The sequence below is a fragment of the Athene cunicularia genome, assembly GCF_003259725.1.
Source record: "Athene cunicularia isolate RWA chromosome 14 unlocalized genomic scaffold, athCun1 chr14_part1, whole genome shotgun sequence".
NCBI lineage: Eukaryota > Metazoa > Chordata > Aves > Strigiformes > Strigidae > Athene > Athene cunicularia.
In genome coordinates this window covers 976,707-998,420 of record NW_020799118.1, presented here as the reverse complement: position 1 = coordinate 998,420, position 21,714 = coordinate 976,707, and the positions used below count along the sequence as shown (strand labels likewise).

Here is a 21,714-nt window from a genome sequence, read left to right as displayed (position 1 = left end):
AGTCCTCTGCCAGAGCCCAGCTCCACATCCACAAAGGAAAGTGAAATTTGCTCACAGACGAAGCCCATACACCTTGTTCTCCCTATCGAGAGGGACTCTGGGCCACCAGAGACAATAAATAACTCACTGTGGATATGCCAGTCACACACATGCACACTGAGGAAATGTCTATACAATTATATTTTCTCTTTTTTGGAGATTTACCCTAATTTCGCTGTTTGTAATATTACTAAGCTGCTTTTAATGTTGTGGGTTGGTTTGGTTTTTTTTTTTTCCACACATTAGATCAAAAGTGGCCTAGTGGCCATAAACTCACAAATGTTCCTACCAAATGTCATTTGTTTTCTTATCTCTTACAGATAGTCCTTTTGAATAAAATAAAATGACAGAGACCATCTTGGTGCTGAAGATAGAATGTGAGTAGTAACACATCACTGAAGAACATACTCAAATACTAGTTCACTGCAGCAATTTGATTTCCTAGAAGTTGGAAAACCAAACCAAAGCAAAGCTGGGCTATCATTCTCAAATCCTTCGTGGAATGTATTTGGACAATATATACAGAACTGAGAGACATTTCTTAAATCCATAAAAACTCAGAAGGATTTCTTGATTTATTTTTTTTTAGGTGTTACTATCAGGCTGATTAAATGGTGAGTAATTGCAGTTCATAAGAAAAAAGATTGAGGACAAAATTAAAAATATGTCGAAGTGAATTTTAAGCTTACAGAAAAAACAAAACCAAAAAGATAGAATATATGAAAAAAAAACCCCAAAGTAATTGCTTTCAAAACTGTTTCATATAGAAGGTGACCCAAATTTAAAGACTGTAGCATGTGTTTTGAATTTACAACACGTCCTATTGTTGCAAGACACTCATGTAACCTTAATAAAACATTCTGCAATCTAAAATAACGCGAACAGATCCAATTCAACAAAAAATGGCTTTCAAGAAAAGCTACTGCTACTTCAAAATAATCAAATTATCTCATTTCATCATAAATCAACAAATACATTTTAAAAGCCAGCGAGTATCATAAATGTTGATTCCTTTCTTTAAAGTTCCTATTACATATTTATAGGTACACTACAATTTTTGTACATGAAAATAAAGTAACAAAGAGCTACGCACTAAATTCATAAATACACTTCTAATGCCATACATTAGACGTCAGATGAAATACATCACGCCCAAGATGTAAAGGGCTATTTCACTGCTGGTTTGCATTTTAAATCTGTCTGAAACCGAAGCCAATCTTCTTAAATATGAGAAGGTAGCTACTACCTAGTATTACGTACTTCGGAAATCTTACTAAAAAGGTGCCATAATCACCTTTTGGATTTCTATCACACAATTGCTAATCACATTCTAAGTTGTTCAGTTTTCCTAGGCAGTTGCCATGCATTTGCAAGTTCCAGAAATGCACATTTTTTTTTAGGCTGAGACTTTCCACGATTAACTCCTTCTAAGCAGGCAGCCATGAAAGAGGATCCCGACTCTTTCAGAGAAGGGTAGAAACGTGACAAACATTCTAAGCATCCCTTAATGCTATCAGAGAAAACGCTTAGAATTTCTCAAGAGAAGCAGTACAAACATCCTCCTGTAGCTTATCACACGGGTTTAAGGAGAATTAAAATGATTTTAAGAAATCACTTCCAGAGAGGCACAAAGATTTTAGCGAAGCTTCGTCAAGCCACCAGTCCCCGGAGAGCACCAAGCCTGTTAGTGTGTGTATTCATGCACGGCTTCATTAATGGAAATAAACTCTGATTTCACTGAAATAACCCACGTCAGTGTACACATAAAGAGACTGGAATTTATGAATAATTAAGACAAAATCCTCCCAATTATTCAGCATTCTAAATGTAAAAAAAAAAAAAAAACAAAAACAAAAAAAAAAAAAACACCAAAAAAAAAACCCTATTCATTCCAGTTAGAAGATTAGAAAATTTCTGAATCTTTATAAATCTGACCATCCCTTCGTTTTACAAACAGGGCAGGTAAGATCCGGCGCCAATGGGTGTAGAGCGCATGGAAGTTGTTCTTTTTAAAAGCTGTTTAGGTAAACAGAGATGCAAAGTTCGCACTTAATCTAAAAATCTTTGAATATCACAACCTATATTTTCCGATAAAACGTGGAAAATGCAGCACGTACTCATAGAAGACAGAAAAAGCAATCCCCACGTTACGTTGCAGGTTGAGACAGCTTTGCAGTGCTGCAAGCAAGCTTCAAATCCGGCATTAGAGCTTTGCAAGTTTCTATCATTATTGACCTAGACTATCTAAATAACGAGCTAATGCTTTCTGATTCTGCTTGAATCGGCCTTTTACACAACTGTCCTCTATCAAAGAGTTGCTAAACAGTTCTACAGGATGTATGTTAGAGAAATTTCAGCATAACCCTCAGGGCAGTCCAATGTTTCAGAACAATTTTGGGTGGAAGTCAGGACTAACAAGCAAACAGCAGATTGAATGTAGCGGAAATGATCGATTAAGAAATTTTCCTTTTCCAGACGTCCTAATAAATAATCATTACGATTCACATCTGGTAAAACATCTCTATGAACAGAAGAGCTCCTTTTACTGGATTGCATCATGGAAAGCAATACAATCCATCCAACACCGATCAGTACTGGGTGCTTATGACAGACTACAAGCATCAGTCTTTCACACCGTACCTTGCAAAGTGGAATATCCTGCATTTTGTCGTGTATGCAAATACTGCACGTTACTTTATACAACCATTAACTCGCTTCGATTTTTTTGGCATCTAAAATACCAAGTAGCAAAACTTTGCAGAAGAGCATTATATAGCATGAAACAAACATCCTTTACATGAGCCATTGCTCGATCATTTTACCGAGTCCATAATCCTTGCCTTATGAGTCGCATCATTATAGTATCAATATTCAAATCAATGGTGATAATAATAATGTCAATCTCTCACTTTGCTCCTGCGTCACTCACCTGTCAACTATTTTTCACGGTAAACAGCTCTAGCATTTATTTCACGTCTGCCTTTTACAGAAGCTGTTCCATAGCTCTGATCATTTCTCTCACCTTACCCTGGACTACACCCTTTCGAGACACAGGGTAACCAGAACTGCTTGGAGTGAGCACACGTAAGACCAATGCAAACTCCAGCAGAGACCATCCTATATATTCCCTGCTGAATGCCTTCCCTGAAAATTGCTTCTTTTTGACAGCTGTCAAGCATTGAAATAATGCTTCTGAGAACTCCATCTGATGTTTCCCAGAAAAGCATCCGAGCAATAATAGTCACGTACTCCCTCCTCAAGAACAGATTTTCATCTATTATGAAATTCTGAAAGCAAATTTTATTCTGTCACTTAATCCTTTGGCTTTCTGCACTTTCCCAGTCAGTCTTAATTTTGTCTGCACTGAATAATCTTAACAAAAATTCATGTCATTATTTTGTCCCTTTCACACACTGAATAGTACCGATTCCCAGGGACTTTTACCTATAAACCCCCTTCAGCGTAAAAACTCAGAATTCATTTATGCCAGTAAAATACTAACGGATCTGCCTTCATTACACTTTAGCCTCCTGGTTCACTGGATGTGCACTTCAAATTTCTCCATCCCTCCTCCTCTCTGTGACGGGAAGAAAATCCTCATCTCTAGGCTGTGCTACTGAAGTCTGGGCAAGGTAACTGCTTGCTTTTGCTTCTGGAAGCATTCTCCCACTGACCCCCTTATCTTTACAATGAGCCCAACTGTGAAACCCTTCTGCAATTCTATGTGATTTATATTTAATAACTGTGTCACCACCTTTTTTTTTTTTTTTTTTTTTCCTTCCAATTCAACCTTTTAACAGATCTTCCACTGACACTTCAGTTCAAGCACTTTATCCCCCCCATAAAGAACGGATCTTTGTATAAGAACCTTCCCGACTTTACGGCAGGAATGTTAGTCCATGGAATTAAGCTTATTTTGAGGTGGTCCCTTCATACTTTTTAGAACTTTTATTCTTTTCGTCCTACACTATAAGCAATGGGATGATCGTGATGGTTTTCTCCCCTCTCTTTTTTCAACATCAAGCCCAGAAAGTACATAAGGAAGGGACAATACCTCCACCTGGAATGAAGCATAGAGCCATGTGGGACTTCATTCCGAGATGTGAGGGAAGCAGGAGACAGGCCATGAGGAGAAGTGGGATGGAACAGAAGGAAGAAGGAGGGGAGTGAGCCTGGAGCAGACTGTTACTGAAATCGCTACACTGGGTCGAGACGAAACAGCAAGTGTGATAATGTCCCCACTTTGAGCAAAAATAAAGCTCTCCCAAGAACCTATGGAGGCAGTTGTTGGATGTCACAGAGGAGCATTAGCTCGTGGGCTGCTTACAAGGGCGTTCCTTTGGGGCCAATGGTCCCGAGGAAAGAATTTATTGACATCGGGGTGGGGTGGACACACTGTGGACACAACCACAGCCAATTTAAATATGGGCCGTTTATGAATCATATAAGAGCTGTCTCACATTACGTTGAAGCGGCTTTCAGGAACAACCACATGACACAAACACCCCTAAACCTACAAAGACTCGCTGCATTTCATTTAACTGCACGTCAGATGGTACAAAATATTTTTAGCATTTCAGCAAGCGAACTTTAGAGCTGCTTTACAAGCACTCTCTCGTGAATTTTACTGCTCTATCCCTTTGGTACACAAGAAAGCACAAGTAAAACCCGAGCTGTAAATGATATTCATCAAGTTATGCAAATGCAAGTTTCCTATGGTAGTTAAACATCAAGTATAAAAGAACAATGTTTTTTTTTCCCCACAACCTACTAAATAAACGTTGCGTATATTGTTTTAAGCGTACCTGTAGGTTGTAAATCTATATCATCCTAACCACATTCCTTAAATTAACATTCCTGAATCACTAATAAGAAATGGCATTGATCTGCCATAAAATTACTTGTGTAGTAACTGGTTTAGTTTGTTTTTTTAGTGTGTTCATCAGTAGTTAAGAGCTAGCATAAAATATTTCTAGAACAACATCATCTGAAGCCCCACCAATTCATGTAATTCAGATTTTCTGCTTTGAATGACAAAGCCACACCTATGAAACCAAATCTGCCCCAATACATTCAGCTCCTATCGTCTGAATATCCCCACTGTCACAGCAGTAAAACTGCTCATCGCAGAAAGTTTGCATCAGTTCACGTAGGAGAATGGAGACCAGCCACAAACAGATGGGAGTGCCATCACTTCATCACTGCCCTTGTACCTTCAGATTTAATTCCGGGTAGCTGTTGCTAGATGTTGTTATTTGCAAGTGATTTTTTGTATAATTATATTACACATTCTTGCTGTTAGGAGTCATCTATGATGATTCTGCCTCCTGTAGAGTTGCTTTTCTTTACAGCTATCCGGCGTACTGCTAGCGACCAAGTTGCAGAAAAGCTTGTCAGCCAAAACAAGCCCTACTGCCTGTAGGGTAAGACTGGAAACCAGAAAATACTAACATTTGGAAACCGTAACTCATGCTGAAATTTTCTTTTGGGTTTCAAGGAATCTGAGTGGCAAAGCAATTGATTTGTACTTCAATATCCTAACCTGTCTTATACAAAAGGCAGAAAACCACCTGAAATTATTTTGGCTCTGCAACTTTTATTACTTGTAGACTGTGCAGATCTAAAAATCAATAGCACATGACAAGTTGGTCTTGATAAAAACATAATTTGTGAACCATTTTAGATCAATCTTTTCTCAGTGTAGACTCAAAATATGTATTTCTTTTAAAAATGGGTCATTTAGCTGTGCAAAATATTCCTCAAGAGAAAAAAAAAAAAAAAAAACACAAAAAAAACCCACCCACACCCTCAAACAAAACCATCACCCCTTCACTGTTTCTGCTGCACCACTTCACCTCTCTTCCAGATGAAGGAAGCAGAAACTTCACAGTGAAGAAGAAAAGCAACAGTTTGATAGTGTGTTGGCTCTGGCTGGGATAGAGTTAATTTTCTTCATAGAAGCCCCTATGGTGCTGTGGTGTGGATTTGTGACTAAAACAGTGTTGATAACACACCAGTGTTATTGCTGGTGTCAGGCTACTGCTGATCAGTGTTTGCACAGTGTCAAGGCGGTGGGATTTTATTTTTTTTTTTCCCTTTTTCCTCATTCTTCCTCTTCAACCAGTGGGCTGGGGGTACCCCAAGAGGTTGGGAGGGTTCACGGCCAGGACAGCTGGCTTCAAGTGACCAAGGGGATATTCCAGACCATTTGCTATTCTCACCACTAAAAAGCCCATAGAATGGAGGAAGAAGAGGGGGGAGACATTCGTGTTTATGGCATTTGCCCTCCCAAGTTACGGGTGATGAAGCCCTGCCCTCCTGCAAACGGTGAAACACCTGCCTGCCAGCGGGAAATGCTGAATGAATTCTTTGCTTTGCTTGTGCACGCAGCTTTGCTTCGCTTATTAAACTCAACTCAACTCAACTGCTAAGTTTTTTGGTTTTTTTTCCTTGCTTTTACCCTTTCAGTTCTCTCCCCCCTCGCACTGGGGGCAGTGAGCGGAGCTGGCGGGTGGGGCCTGACCTGCCAGCCAGGGTCAACCCACCACATGCAGGGAAACGCGTTTCTGGACTTTGTCAGTATAAAGAAGATACAGCCCTGCCTGAAATACCGTACAAGGTAGCTGAACACGACTTGTGTACTGGTCTCTGAGACCTGCTCTACCTAACAAGCACGTGGCCCACTATTTCTTTAGAGTGAAGTTAAAACATGCCAGCACACCCTCTGCGGCACAGGCAGCTTTCCTCCCTCCGCACGCACAGACGACACCTCGGTTCTTTGACCAAGCTGCCTAAATTCACCCTGTATTGTTGGAGAATGGCTTCAAGAACAAGGACACGGCAGTATGGAAAAACCGGATAGAGATGAAATACAGGGTGATTTGTTACGTCTACACAAGATAGATATTGCGTGAGTTGCTTAGCTACTATCTCCTGCCTGGAACTGAAGCTTCCCCCCTACCTGCGAGAATGCCCATGTCAGCAAAAAATTACTCCAAGAACCTACCCAAACCGGCTCAGAGGTTTGGCCCAGACCCAGGGCACAACGGAGGCTGCGCAAGACTTCAGGGTGGAAAGGTCAGCAGTGAGGAAGAGGAGAAACTTCCTCTCCATGACCACCAGCCAGCCCTTTACGCCCCCTGCCCAGGACACTGAGAGCTCATTGTGCAGGCGTAAAAGGGAGGAGACCTAACTACAACAAGGCGTGAAGATAGGCGCAGATAGAACATAAATATGTATGGACGTTCTATGCATATGCAATGCTGAGTGGATATAAGGATGTAAGCAAACAGAATAAAGCTGAAGCTTGCTCTATCATTCCCACCGAATTGCCTGCTTGCTTCCTCCGCCCGTCGCAAGTTCGTGGACTACACTGTATGATTAGCGTGCAATGACTTCGGTAAGTCACAGACAAAACCCTCTCATTAATGAATTAACAGATGTAAATATATTTCAATACTGTAAAAGATACGGGCTCACTCTCTTGGTGAGAAATCCCCGCCCGCTCAAGCCCAGTGATCAGTGCTGCAACGCTCCCCTAGTTACTAGTGAGCTTCTAGAAAGGTCCGGCCAGCCGCAGTTCTGAGAGGTACAGTTCAACTTCTGCAGGTAGTTAACAATCCTGAAGGCCAAATGCAAATGTTTTCTGTCAAACTCACAAGCCACTTCATGTTTTTAAACCTCTCAAACTATGCAGGATAAACTTTTCATTTTATGTCAACAGATTTGTTCTTATTTCCCAGCCTTCTGCTTCCTCGCTGAAGATCCATTTTCAAACCATCATTCCATGCTCAAGTTTTAAAGAGCCGTCAGTTATATGATCTCTAAAATACCTTACAGGATCTGTAAAATTCTCACATAGCATGTTGTTTATTGCTTGTGCACGAGCTACACAGGAATAACACGATAGAACACAGATTTGCCAACTCAGCAACTAACCTCAAATGTAACAGGAAAGAAAGAAAAAAGAAAAAAAAAAAAAAAAAAAAAAAAAAAAAAAAAAAAAAAAGGAAATTACAGTTTCCTCACATCTATTCCGATTGTTACAATACAAAACTGTTCATTTCCATGAACAGCAGCAGTAAGGACACCCCCGACACAATAATATGCTATCACACCTGTGCTCAGGGCTGCACCCACACAGAGCTCAGCAGGATCTCGGATCCAACACACGATGCACAAAAAGACAAAATATTGTGGCATTAGATTGGCAATGAATGCATCACGTGCAGGGACAGAATGACTCCCCAGTGAATATAGGCCCGACCTGCCCAGCATTTATTGCCAAATTCTGTGTGCATGCACTGCTGCAGGCTCCTGGCTTCGCCACTCCCTAATCCGGCCCTTCTCGAACGCGGCGTGCTCAGGCAGCAACCAACTGTGAGGAGATGGAGCAGCACACCAACATATTGTAGCAGTAAGACAGAAATGGCTCCTCCAGGAATCCTGGGCTGCTAACACACCCCAAAGCTCAGGATATCATTGCTACAGCTAACAACGTTTGCTATACTGAACGACTCAAGCGCTTGCAATGACAGGACCTTCACTTTGCATAATTAGCATTATCAGAAAAAGTTACAGAAGTCTGTAAGCTCTTCAAAGGAAAAGAAAAAAGGATCAAGTGTCTGTCTTTATTAAAGAATGCTAACACCCTTGACATGACCCAGATCATCGTGAGGACTGTTAAATTTCAATTAGCTTTGAGCTATGTTGATAGAACTTTATTAATAATTGCATGATTTTCTTGAGGAAAATTTTCAATTTTTTATGAGACAGGAGCGAGCATGAAATTGTAAGCTCTTTTTCACTTGTTAAATGTAAAAATCATTAACAATAAAAGGTATTGGATTAGAGGGAGAGCAGGAGGAAAGATGGCCCAGTAACAGAGGCAATGATTTCGGATTTGAGAAATACGAATTAAAATCCTAGCTCTGCTATACTCCTTTCTCCTGGCACATCAGTCAGGCTGTTCAATTTTCTGGCTTCTCCTTCTGTAATAAAGAGATAATAACACGTACTAATCTCACAGGAATTTGGGGACTTGATATTTCTTAAATGCCACAACGCCATGGAAATGAACTTGATGAAAAACATCTTAATGCTGTAATCTGGAGAACATCCAGAGTGCCTACAATTGCCAATGGAAGTGTTCTAAGCTCACATGCCTGTGAAAATTTTCATAATGCCTGAATATGTCTGCAACATAATGTTTATGAAGCTAATATCCCAGCAGTGTCGGAAAAATGGCTGCTACGTACAGTAAATTCAGATCCTAAGGTTTATCTATATTCAACCCCTATAGCTTGTGCTTGGTAGACTCAAAGCACCACTTACAAAGACAGAAGATTTAGATCACAGAGGAATCCAGCAGAAAGAAATACTGACGGCTTCCTTAAAAGAGAGGAAGGAGAAAAGAAGAAATTATTCCATATTTCTTTACATGTGCACGTATATAACCGAGACAGAACTACAAAACTAACTTTACTAATGGAGTTAGAGTTCAAAGTAATCTAGAGTAATATTTTTAAAAACCCACTTGTGTTAGGAGTCTCCTTCTTTTCAAAACATCCTATTTCAGTAAACGTTATGCTCTTGATTCTGCTTTGAGAAAGTAACTTCTGAATTCTTTAGATGCTCAAATAAATGCATCTATAATTATCTGCAGCAGTGATTAAACGCAATGAATGAGAGCGTCTTCCTTTATTTATGCAAGAAGATCATGATTTAAGCGAAATGAGCAGCGTAGCCACCCGCAAAATCAAAAGCAGACCACTGATATTCTGGTTTGTAGCTGGTACAGATACAATGCCCTGCACTTTCACAACTTAGGTAATCATAAATTACAGCAGTGCTTTAACATCGATTCAGGTAAACCTGCTACCACGTAACTGCTCTTGGTGTCTAAGATCATTAGAGATTTTACTGATATAAACTTCAAATTAATGACATCCAACAAAAGAAAACAACATTTTCCTCCCCTGTGGGAAATGACATAAGGCAAACCTTGGAACATGCAGACTAAAAAAAAAAAACCAAAAAACCACACCCACGAAACTCAACACAGGTAGTATAGTGAGTTACCTGTGCAGGGAAGAGTTCAAGATCATATCTAACTAAACATGTATCTAACGAACGGAAAAGTAATATTACAAACCAACCACCTAAAACTGAATTACCTTGCACAAGCACTAGGAAAAAAAAAAAACAAAACAAAAAACACAAACACAGGTCAGGCTTAAATCCCTTAGTTAAGCTTTTTCCGAAGGAAAAACATCCATGAGAATATTCTCCTGCTTACAATTAGGAGTAAATGCCTCACTGCTTCCAGTCCTTAATGAATACCTACAGTAACTGCTGAAGATATTTGAAGATATTGCAAAACAACAATGAATAATATGACAGTGGAGCAGATACTAACAACTAAACCGTTCCCCATCCTCGCTCAGATGAAGTAATGGAGCAGAACTTACTGCTTCATTTAAGTTATCTAGCTCCCATTCTTCAACCCTTTTTATTGTAATTCACAGGTATCGGTAATTCAAAGCGCTGCAATTTTTAAAATATTCAACTCTCTAGACTAATACTATCTTTCAGACTACATCAGAGTACAGAGAGATGAATAAATAAGGATACAATCTTTTTTTTTTTTCCTTACACATTTATTAGAAAAAAAGGTTATAATGCTGGTTTATTTCTAAGAGAATTATGGTATTTTATAATAGCGCTCTTTCACAATTATTTTGTTCATGCCTCTCAGGTAGAAACCCTTAGATCATACTACACCTCTCAGATTCCTCTGTGGCATGCTGGGTTGTTTTAGAAAACAGATTTATCGTATCAACAATTTGAAAAGATGCGTTTAATGAGGGTGGAAAAAAGGACCCATAATCCCCAATAATAAAAGATTTTCAATGTAATAATGGCTGTTTTTCTGTTACTTATTTCATCTCAAAGGAAAACGCAGCTCTAAAATTAGAGAAAAGGGTGTTAAATACTTTTCTTTCGGTGGCTTTATAGGCCTTTACAGCATGGCAACGAGTTTTGTGTCACTGACAGGCTGTGACACAGAGAGACATGAAGACGAGCCTCTTTGGAGACCGACCTGCATTTACATCCACTGGGGCTTAAAAAGGGGGATGATCACGGCAGATCTTCCAAAGAACGGGACTATCAAATTAACATGGAGCAGCACCACTGTCTCATCCTTCCTCTATTACCTTAAATAATTCTAGCCAAGGAAACATGGTAGTATAAAAAAAAATGAGATCACCCAACTAGAGTTATGTTTATCAAAGCTGTGTCAGAGCTATGTACAATCTGAAGATTAAGAAAAAACAGCAGAATGGCAAGTATACAGAACTTCTCTTGAAAAACAATCGTGTAAACTTCTGCAAAACATGGAAAAGAGAACAGCTTGCTTCTACTTCTACTTTTTTTTTTTTTTTTTTTTTCCTGAACTGTTTTCAGAGAGTTTAGGTGGAATGCCCAAGAGAAACGGCCTCTCTGCCAAAGAATTAGAGCTTTGGGTAAAAGCGCTGTGTAGGGGAGGGCTGAGCAGAGTAATTCACCGTTCCAAATAAGCCAGGCACAGAGAAATGCCACACCACCACTAAGTGTCCGGCCTTCTTGAAGCGGGAACCAGTCAATGATCTCCCATTTTACATGTGCGGATCACTGTCATCACCCACAAGATCAATCCCACTTCTTGTCTTTCATTTTTGAACGACGTGCTATCGCAGCTTGGGCCCTCGCCTAACGCTGCACTCGGCGGCTTTCCCACCTTAAGGAATTCCAGCTCCTGACAACGGAACAGGAAAAATGCTCCAGTCAAGGCAATGAGTGAGGACTCTGCTGATCTAGGTTTTATGATCCATTTCTGCTACAAACTTCTTGCCAGTCACTCTTGGTGCTTGACTGCCCATTTTATATTTGGAACAATTCTATCTCCTTTGCCTGTCCTGTTTATTTTTAGTTGTTGTTTCTGGGACTGTCTTTTATTGCTTTGTTTACTGGTTTGCTCAATGCGCTGCAGCTTTGGTCGAGTACCGTAGACATTATCGCACAATTAATAGAAGGTCAAATGCCAAATAAATCCGTTGGCTATAAAATTGAATTTTAAAATCCAGCATTTCTCTATACTCAAAGTGTTAAAACTACACTTAACATATTTATCTATCAAAATGAAATAGAATAAGATTGTAAAGCAACCATCACTAGAAATGATAGTTAAATTCAACTGAAGCATGCCGAACACAAATTTTGCTGTGATTATTACACGAGGTTTTTGACATTTGTGACAGACGTTGGTTTCATTACACACAACTCCACAATCTTAACACGTCTGTGTTGGATTGGTATTGCTATTTTTAAAGGCTTCTTCTAAATAAGGGAGTGGGACAAACCATTTTATAATCAGTAATGTACTACATGTGTACACCATGTCACGGGTGAATAGGGCATAACGCCCAGCCATATGGTGTACTTAAGAGCCAACTCATCTACATAGACCGTTACCAGGCAACATGCTGGACTTCAGTCTGAGCTTGGTAAAAGAAAATGACCTCTTAGCCCTAGAGTTGATTGATATTCATTGTGCTGGTTAGGTTATGATCACAAGGGAAAATAATAAAACCAATTATGCACATTGAGATTTGGCAGCGTTAAACCTTTCCCAAATTCCAAATGAGCATTTTCTTCTTTCTTTCTTGCTGTAGATCCCAAATCTCTGCTTTAGCTTGTTGAAGGAAGATGAATATCTTTTCCTTCAACTATATTTAGAAATACCAAAGCAGTGTTTTCACAGTAAAATTAATATCAGCTTCCTAAAAAGATGCCAGTAATTATCTCAGGGACAACTGTCTCCCATGGGTTAGAAAACCCAACTCACTCTTGCAATTTTGACCACAATTTTTCTAACAAAAGCTGTCAGTTGCATCACATTCTGCTACGAGATGTAAGGTTGTTTTGCGATAGAAAATACTGTTTATGATGGCGCTGGTTTGGGCCCGATAGAGTTAATTTCCTTCACAGTAGCTCCTACGGTTCGGATGTGGGCTGAGAACAGCGCTGCTGACAGGGGATGTTTTCCTTACTGCTGAGCAGGGCTCACACAGGGCCGAGGCCCCTTCTGCTCCTCAGCCCACCCCACCCGCGAGGGGCTGGGGGTGCACCAGGGGCTGGGGGGACACAGCCGGGACGGCCGACCCCGACTGACCCAAGGGACATCCCAGCCCACGTGGCGTCGTGCTCAGCAGACCAAGCTGGGGCGGGAGGAAGGGGGGCACGCTGGAGCGATGGCCTTTGGCTGCCCGAGTCCCCGTGAGGCGTGATGGAGCCCGGCTGTCCTGGGGAGGGCTGAGCCCCCGCCTGCCCAGGGGAAGCGGGGATGAAGCCCTTGTTGTGCTTTGCTGGTGAGCACAGCTTTTGCTTTACACCTTAAACTCCCTTTTCTCAGCCCAGGAGTTTTCTCACTTTTAATCTTCCGATTCTCTGCCCCATCCCACCCTGAAGGGGCAAGCGAGTGAGGCGCTGTGGGGGCTCCGTTGGTGCCTGGGGTTAACCACAACAGTGACAGAGGAAAAGCAAAAAGCAACAAGCACACTGAGCACTAGGAACTCATTTAAATCTGTCCTCAAGATGAACAGGCTTCTTTTTTTTTTTTTTTTTTTTTTTTTTTTTTTTTTTTTTTCTTTTTTTTCATCATCCTGTAAGCCAGGCAGTCTTTCTGAAATAATGAAATATTTTTTTCAAAGACATCAAGAGGAAGATTGCGTTCAGTGTAGCTGAATAAATGTAAAACTCTTCTTATTTCTAACAAGGACTCTATGTCTAATTCTTGCAGTGACACCAAACTCTGTGTGTTGGGGCAGAACTCAACTGCTAATACTACTACATGTGAACAAAGATGTGAAACTATTCTTTTGTCAGTACACATGGGCAACTTCTTTACTTTCTACACACAGAACAAAGTAAAATTATAAATCAATATAAAACAAATACATCCAGTCAGTCCCATACAGAACAAGCCATGCTTATTACGCAATACAAAATGTTAGAGCATTGCAGTTTCGTTTAAACAGAAGATTATTCTTTTTTCTTTTTTGTTTTTTCTTTTTTTTTTTTTTTTTTTTTTTTTTTTTTTTTTTTTTTTTTTTTTTTTTTTTTAAGAGTGCCAAATACACACCTACCAGGAATCACACAGGTTTTTTCTGGTACTTCCATATTTATTAGGGTAAGTATAGAAAGTTCTATCCTCATTAAAAAGTGCTTAATCAATATTGTTTCTTAGTATGTCTTAAACCAAAATACTTTACAAGAGAAAATAAATTCCAGGTATGAAAGAGCAACAGATAGTTGTGAAAGCTTCTTCTCAGGAGTGAAAAAAGAAAAAAAAAATTAACCAGCACAAATACTTTTTCACATGTCCGATAAATTTTGCTGCTTAATTCATGATAGTCCCCATTCTGACGTTAGAGTTGTGTTATAAAACGAAAGCATGACAACTTATCCATAGTTGTTCAACAGGGAAAAAAGTGTCTGTGACTAATCTATATATGAAATAATTTCTGATTGAATCGACCAAAGCTAAAATAGATACGATAGCGACGTCACCCCAACATGTAAAAGGGAGATACAAGAGGAAAGCACTTAAACCCACAGTCAGAAATGGGAAAGATTATTTTCTGAGCATGTCACTAGCAAGTTGTTGTTTACTGAGGACTCGGAGGGATCAGACCTTGTACTTGTAGTCTATTAGTCTTGCGATCCAGCATTAGCATGGCAAGCTGTGAAGTCCCAATTCATCATGACAGCACAACAGAGATTTCAGTCAAATTCCAAGGAAGATAAAATAAACAACAACAAAAATCAGTGCACTTACTGAAAGAAGGCTCCGATCATGAAAACAATAGGTACCACTTGCATGGGGCTTCTGTGTAGTTTCCTAAGGAAAAAAAAAAAAAAACAAAACAAAAAAACATTCTTATTGTAAATGAGAGATTCAAAGGAGATCATACTTGTGCCCTGCAGTCAGGGAAGGCAGAAGGTAGGCTTCAAGATTCAAAGGGTTGGAACAAAAAAATAAAATTGATGGTGCATTATTTGGGCTTTCACAAGAAGGGTTAAATACATTCTTGGGTCATCATTGCATTTTTATTGTAGTACAAAGCCGAACAGCAAAATCTGATTATACTCATACCAACACAATTTTATTATTTATTTATTAATCATTCAATGAACAGTAAAAATTGCCAGGCAGTTTGCAATTTGTTTGAAACCTAAATCATATGTTTGCATTACGAACTTACCTAACAAAACAGACATGCAATTACCGTGCCATAGTTCAGATTTTCCCCCAGTACAGGTTTCTGTTTCAATAGAAACACACAACTGAGATTTACTTTCCGTGTATTTTTTCAACTGAAAACTTCAAGCAACTTTGCAAAAGAAAAAATAATATCGTAAAATAAAGAGGAGAGGCCATCCAAAATATATTATAGATGCCCATAGCTGGCAATTAGAATAGGGGACCACTCTGTTCCATGCCACTTTTTCTTATTGACGAGCAGCTGGTGACATGTAATGTTTTATTGAATTATTCATTGAATTTGAGAAGTTACAGTAACCTCAGCCATGTTTTTTCATAACAGACTCTCCCCACATGCATTTTTCATTTCAATGTGCAAGTAGTAGTAGATAATCTGATACAAATGCTCTCGAAAACAGAAACACTGTACACACTGTGAGCCTCAAAGAAAACACACACCTACGTCTACGTATCAGCAAAACAGTCTGTAGATTAATTTAATACACTTTTTATCCTCCTCAATAAAATTTCAAACAGTAAATATATTGAATGTTTTTCACAAAATATTCCATTTTAAAGAATCAAACAAAAAAAATAGCAGTAAATCGAAAATCAGTAGTCCTATAATGCACAAGAAGAATCAGTACCAGAAAGGTACGCTGTTCTAGAAGTATGTCAGGTCATATCACATATACTGATAAAAAAACCCCAACAACTTCAGAATCTGAAAAAAGTGACAATCAGCAACAGAAAACAGACTTGCATTTTGGTCTCCTCAAGCAGAGACCGTCACTAGGAGAGTATCTGCCAAAGGAAGATCCTGCTTCACAACCGAAGCTCCTAGCAGCAATTGCAAGTGTCTTACTGTCAGAAAAAGCCCACGGTAATCAATTTCTGAGCTGAAGACAAAAGTTTATTTTTATTTATGAAATAAAATGAACCACGTACATGTAAAAATTCTACAGAAAAGGCAGCTCACGTAAGAAGGCTATACAGGCACATAAACTATACGTAAAAACTATCGTATCTCATCCCTTCTGGGTAGTGTTTCTCTGTGTGAGATCAAAGATATCTCCAATAGGAGAGGAATTAATGGTATCAAGCGTTCCTTAAAAATCTCTAAGGAGAAGTATTTTTTAAGTAATTAGCCTACATTTTCAGAAATGACATCTGATTTAGGAGGAGCATCTTGTGAGACTTACTCGTGGTCAACAAAAATTGAACTGATTAATTGAAATATTAAACCTCTCGGGTTTTCTCCATCAAGGGTACCCGTGTTTCACAATTTGAAATCACTGCGATTTTTCAAATGCAAACAGTCACTTTTTAGACTTCACACTGATTAAAATACTACCTCACTGCGGTTACAGCACATTAATTCTCCTTTTCTGAAAGTCTTCTATTTGACCACTCCATCCTAGCAGACTTTACTGTTTAGCATAATGTTACCTATCATTAATTTTAGAAGCATTATACTCCCGACTGTTACTGCGAGTACTCCTCATTGATCCTGCAGCTGCACACTCTAGTGACTGAGGGAACGTAGAACGCACACAGAAATGAGATGTAGAGAATTTTAAGAATATATGCAACTCAAGGCAAAAAATAAGAATACACTGTTGTATGTAATGTACAAAGCACTGCTGTATCACATCAGAGCAAACGCATGAGAAACTGTAAAAGTCACCTCTAAAACAATTAACCAATAAATAATTATTAATTTTGCCCAATTTTACAGTTCTGTGTAATCCCTTTCTAATTTCCTCCGTGTAGAAATATTAACGGTTTATGCTCTACTGGCTGCAGACATTCTTTAAAATGTTTAGCAGTGTGAACATGACAGGCAAAAGGAGGATTTTGTCAAAAATAAACGATCTGAAAGCACCTGCCAAAAAGAGAGCGGAACTCCAGCCACAGCCCTGTGCTCTGTACCACCACCAAAGGTACTTTGATACGATATTGCTGGACAAAAGGACGAGTGGCACATTTACAAACTTTACAAAGGTTTGTAAAGTTTTCTCCCCAACCAGAGAAACCCCCAGCCCGCACACCAGTTTGTTCGAACCAGCGTAGCTGGGTCCTTGTGCAGGGCACCCCGAGGCTCCTGCAGATCCCCTGGAGGATGATGACGCCCCATCACCTGTTACACAGCACATCTCTGTATTTCCAGGTGTCGTGTGGATCGCCTTGCAGAAACTGCATACATCATGAAGTAGACTTCGTTATCTGGCTACTCGGGCAGTATCTAACCACAAGCAAGAGTTTTCATATTCATAAGATCATACAAAGTAATTTTCAGCAGAAGGAAATACAGCCGGAAAATGCTAATAAACTTGTGGGGAAAAAAACATCCTGATAAAATCCTATTTACAAGCTTCGAGAAAACCTAGTTGACTATGACAGACTTCGATGTTATACCTTATTATTCTTAGTACTGACACCAGATGTCGTTAAGACTGTCCACACAGCTAAAAGCAACCTTGTGGAGAAACCGAAGATCTGCATTTTTAACCTTCTCCCTCACGACTGGTCTTCTCCACAACTGTCATATATCTCAGCAAAACATGAAGTAGGCTCTTGTTTTGCACTCCTATCACACAGGAATAAATACACGATTAGCAACATTTTGCTTGTGTCTGGTATTACAACATTTGTATGTGACAGGTATATAAAAAAAACCAGCAACACCCTTCTTGAGATCTGCAGCAGAGCCAGCATCCCGCAGTGCTCCAGTCTTTCTTTTTGGAGAAAAGGAAAACCTGAGAGTCAGCTAGAAGTCTGCTAAGAATGTATAATAAAAGTATGGCAAAGAAGATGATGTTTTAAGATTGACTTAAAAATGGGAATGTTGCATTTTCAGGTGAAAATTTCAGGTGCATAAAGTACTGAGAATACCCTGGTCTCTTCTCCCTCGGGGCTGTCAGCTCAGGCAGCCCAAACAAGCAGAGGTTATCCTCCAGGGTCACTGAGAAAGATAGCCCCTGGCTATTCAGGCTTCATAAATACTCACCATAGCCAGGCATTCCAAAAGTATCCCAGACATTATACTGTTTTTCCATAGAGGTAGCTCCCATAAGCATTATATTAAATTTAAAAAAATAAATAAATAAATAACAAAAACCCCACAACAAAAACCCCACAGCAAAAACCCCACAACAAAAACCCCACAACAAAAACCCCACAACAAAGCAATAATAAAAAGTGACTAATATATATACACAATTACTAAGCCTGACTTAACACCTACTGCTTCACACCTTTATCAAAAAGCTATGTATAAATTGATCTAATCTGTTGGGTTTTTTTAATTCTGTTCTAAAAATGCAATTAAACAATGATATCTGTTGCTGCAAGTTAAAAGTCATTCCCTTTAGATAAGAGCCAAATACAACAAGCAGCGAGTTTTGCCATCATTAGACTTCTAACCATATTACTTCTATTTTGAGGCTTTTTTGTTTGGTCTCAGTTTAATTTCCTGTCAGCCTTACAAGAGATTTCTAATGTTTGGGCTGTAGGATATGCTCTGATTAAAAATAATCTTCCCAATTACTGCCTGGCATGAGTCTACTGCCACATGCACTCTGCCACTGGCTTCTGAATTTCTGTCAGCAGTAATTGTGTCTGTAGCTTCTAACTGTAAATGAAAACCCAGGGGGCATATTTGGGTTCCAGTTTCCCTTGCCTAGCCATATCTTTTAATTTGCACTGTCTGTCAAAAGAAGATGTTCCTGGGCACTAAAAGGAAATCCTTAGAACATCAGGTTAAAAAAAGAGGAAAGGGGAAAAAAAAGAAACGCTACTGGAATATGATAAACGATATTTGATATTTATTCTAGCATACTCGACGTAGATAGAGAATCTCACTGCATTGATGAGCCTTAGAAGAGGTAGTTTGAAACCGTTTACTGAGCATTTCCTAGCAGCCCTTTTTTACCATTAAATTTAATCAGAAGTCTTGAGCATCACTTTATTGTTTGCTATTTTTTTTGGAATGTGATCGCTAATGAATATTTGACAGAACAGTGGGTTTTATCACAATGGGAAAAAAATAAAACATTCTTTCCAGGCTCTGGGCTCTGGCCTAAACCATTCCATGGGGTTCCCCCTCTCCAGCCCCGGACGGACCTCACACGTGAGCTGCAGGCAGCCTGTCTCCCGGGCTGATCCCTTGGCCCTACCTTGCATCTTCTCTCCAGTCTGTCTTTCGGTCCCGTTGCCTGTGTGGAATTTAGACCCACGTTGTCTCCTCGTCTCTGTCCTCTCTCTGTGCCAGCGCACTGCTGCTGCTGCCTGCGCTCTGCAGACAGGCCTGGCTGACCGCATCGCTTGGGGCTGTCAATGGACGGACCCTGTTCCCAGGATCTGGCTCTGCCCTCCACGTTTACACCCATGGGGAAGGGCACAGCCTCAGGTCATGGCTCCCTTCTCCTCAGTGCCAGCCAACAGCAGGCACTAGGATGTCTACGTTCAAAATCACGGTGCTTCAACCTGGCAATCACAGCCACGAGCCTCACGATAGATTTGTGTTAAGATTCTCGCTGATTCTCTTTTCCTCTTTGGCGTGCTGCTGCTGTGATGGAAAGGTGGCCTGGTGTCACCAGGGAATGCTGTCTGTGCAACAAGAGCGGGATGGAAGCAAGGTGCCCTGGGTCAATTTTCTGAAGGAAAAGAATCTTAGGAAGAATGAAGCACAAAGCACACACTGTACTCTGTGAAGAAGATACAGGAGAAACTCAAAGAGTAGAAAAACATTTGATATCACGTCAAGAGCGAAGCTTTGTGTAGAAGGGAAAAGTACAAGCAACTACACCAAAAGCACAGTAAAGAATGTGTATATAGGATATGCAGCATTCCCTGCAAAGAATAATATTCTGGAAATATCCACTGAAAAATGAAGAATACTGTAAAGACCTGTGAAATAATTTCCAATGTGGTTTCAATGTTTGATCTGTCAAAATGTAGTAAATTTTTGTCTCGGAAGTAAAGTGGCATCCAGCACCTTTGGAACCCAAGGAGTACGGAGAAGATATTTTTGCATGCAGCAACCATGAAAGTTTTCTTCGTGATGGGAGGATAAATAGCGATTTGGTTAATGTGAGTAGGGATCTGGCATTTGGAACTGAATAGATGTTCTTGGCATAAGAACTTATTTGAAATATTAAGGCCAAATGTTAGTCCTCTGCGTTACGTTTGTTGGCTGATGCTCTACTCTGTAAATGAGGAGAGACAGTTGAGAGGTGGGAACAGAACTGATTTCAGCTCTGTCCTGGACCTTTGGCAAACCACGCTGCAGTGTAACTTTCTTATCTTTAGGGCTATGCCCCTCACTAAGCATTCCATGCAATGTGATGGCAAGAGACCGCTGACAGCTGAGAACACCAACATATTCACCGAAACACACAGTTACTCATCCGTACAATGGAGACTGTAATGACTACCACGTTCAAAACTGCCTTGTATAACAGAGATAAAAATGCCACAGGTGTGTTACAATATTGATTCTTTTAAAAATATCGTACAAAAAGGTCTTTGCACCTCCTCTGAGCCCTACAGTACAACGGCACTGCACGGGCTGCACTACAGTCAGACTGCGACACCCTCGGACCACGTTTGCTTCTATTTCCCTGTCACCTTTGAGATAAAAGTATCATCTGCAGGGTATATCCCCCTACCCTGAGATGCTGCTTGAAACTGCCAGACGTTTAAATAAATACCTACTTTTTAAAATATAAGCCACTGAGTTCAAAATAGCTATTCCTATGACTGAGGCCATGCAAAAGTTTAAATATTTTCAGCATGAGAACAGTAGTGTTAGGTCTAATAGTAAACACATTAGGAAACTGAAGTATTGGGAAAAGACAAATGGAATCACAGCAAGGTAGGAAATCTGGACGTAGACATGGCAAATGCCATCAAAACCTCACTCCCAACTTCTTCACCGAGTGCTTCATTTCAGATCCATTAATCAAAAATACATAGAGTTCCACTACCACTATCAAGATCAACGTCCTGACAATATATGAAGACATCAACTGGGCTGTGGGAGAGCAAGAGAAGGAAAAAAAAGGAGGAAAAAAAAAAAAAAAAAGCACTGTGATGTACTTCAGTGATTATATTCCTATTTTATTTTTGTTTCATGTATCAATACTTGTTCAAAAAAGAAATAAAAATTTAGATTGCTTTCTACAATATACAGTAAATAGTCCTTTAAGAACAACCTCAGCCTCTCACAAAATGTAAAAAAAAAAAAAAAAGCCAAAGTTGTTAATCAGAATATCTTCCTGCCTAAATGGTGGCGATGCTAAGAATACAACCAATATTTCCTACAGATTGCACAGAATTTATACTAAGTGATGACTGACTGTCCTCCA

At 39.7% G+C, this 21,714-nt stretch overlaps 1 protein-coding gene across 16 annotated transcripts in view; it reads right to left on the bottom strand.

The window, feature by feature from the left end:
- Positions 1-21,714, bottom strand: part of RBFOX1 (RNA binding fox-1 homolog 1) — a 1,263,570-nt gene that overhangs the window by 722,270 nt on the left and 519,586 nt on the right. For all 16 annotated transcript variants that reach the window (XM_026858910.1, XM_026858934.1, XM_026858919.1 and 13 more), the window contains exon 4: positions 14,918-14,980. In XM_026858910.1, coding sequence (XP_026714711.1) covers positions 14,918-14,980 — 63 coding nt within the window. The remainder of the gene's footprint in view (positions 1-14,917; positions 14,981-21,714) is intronic.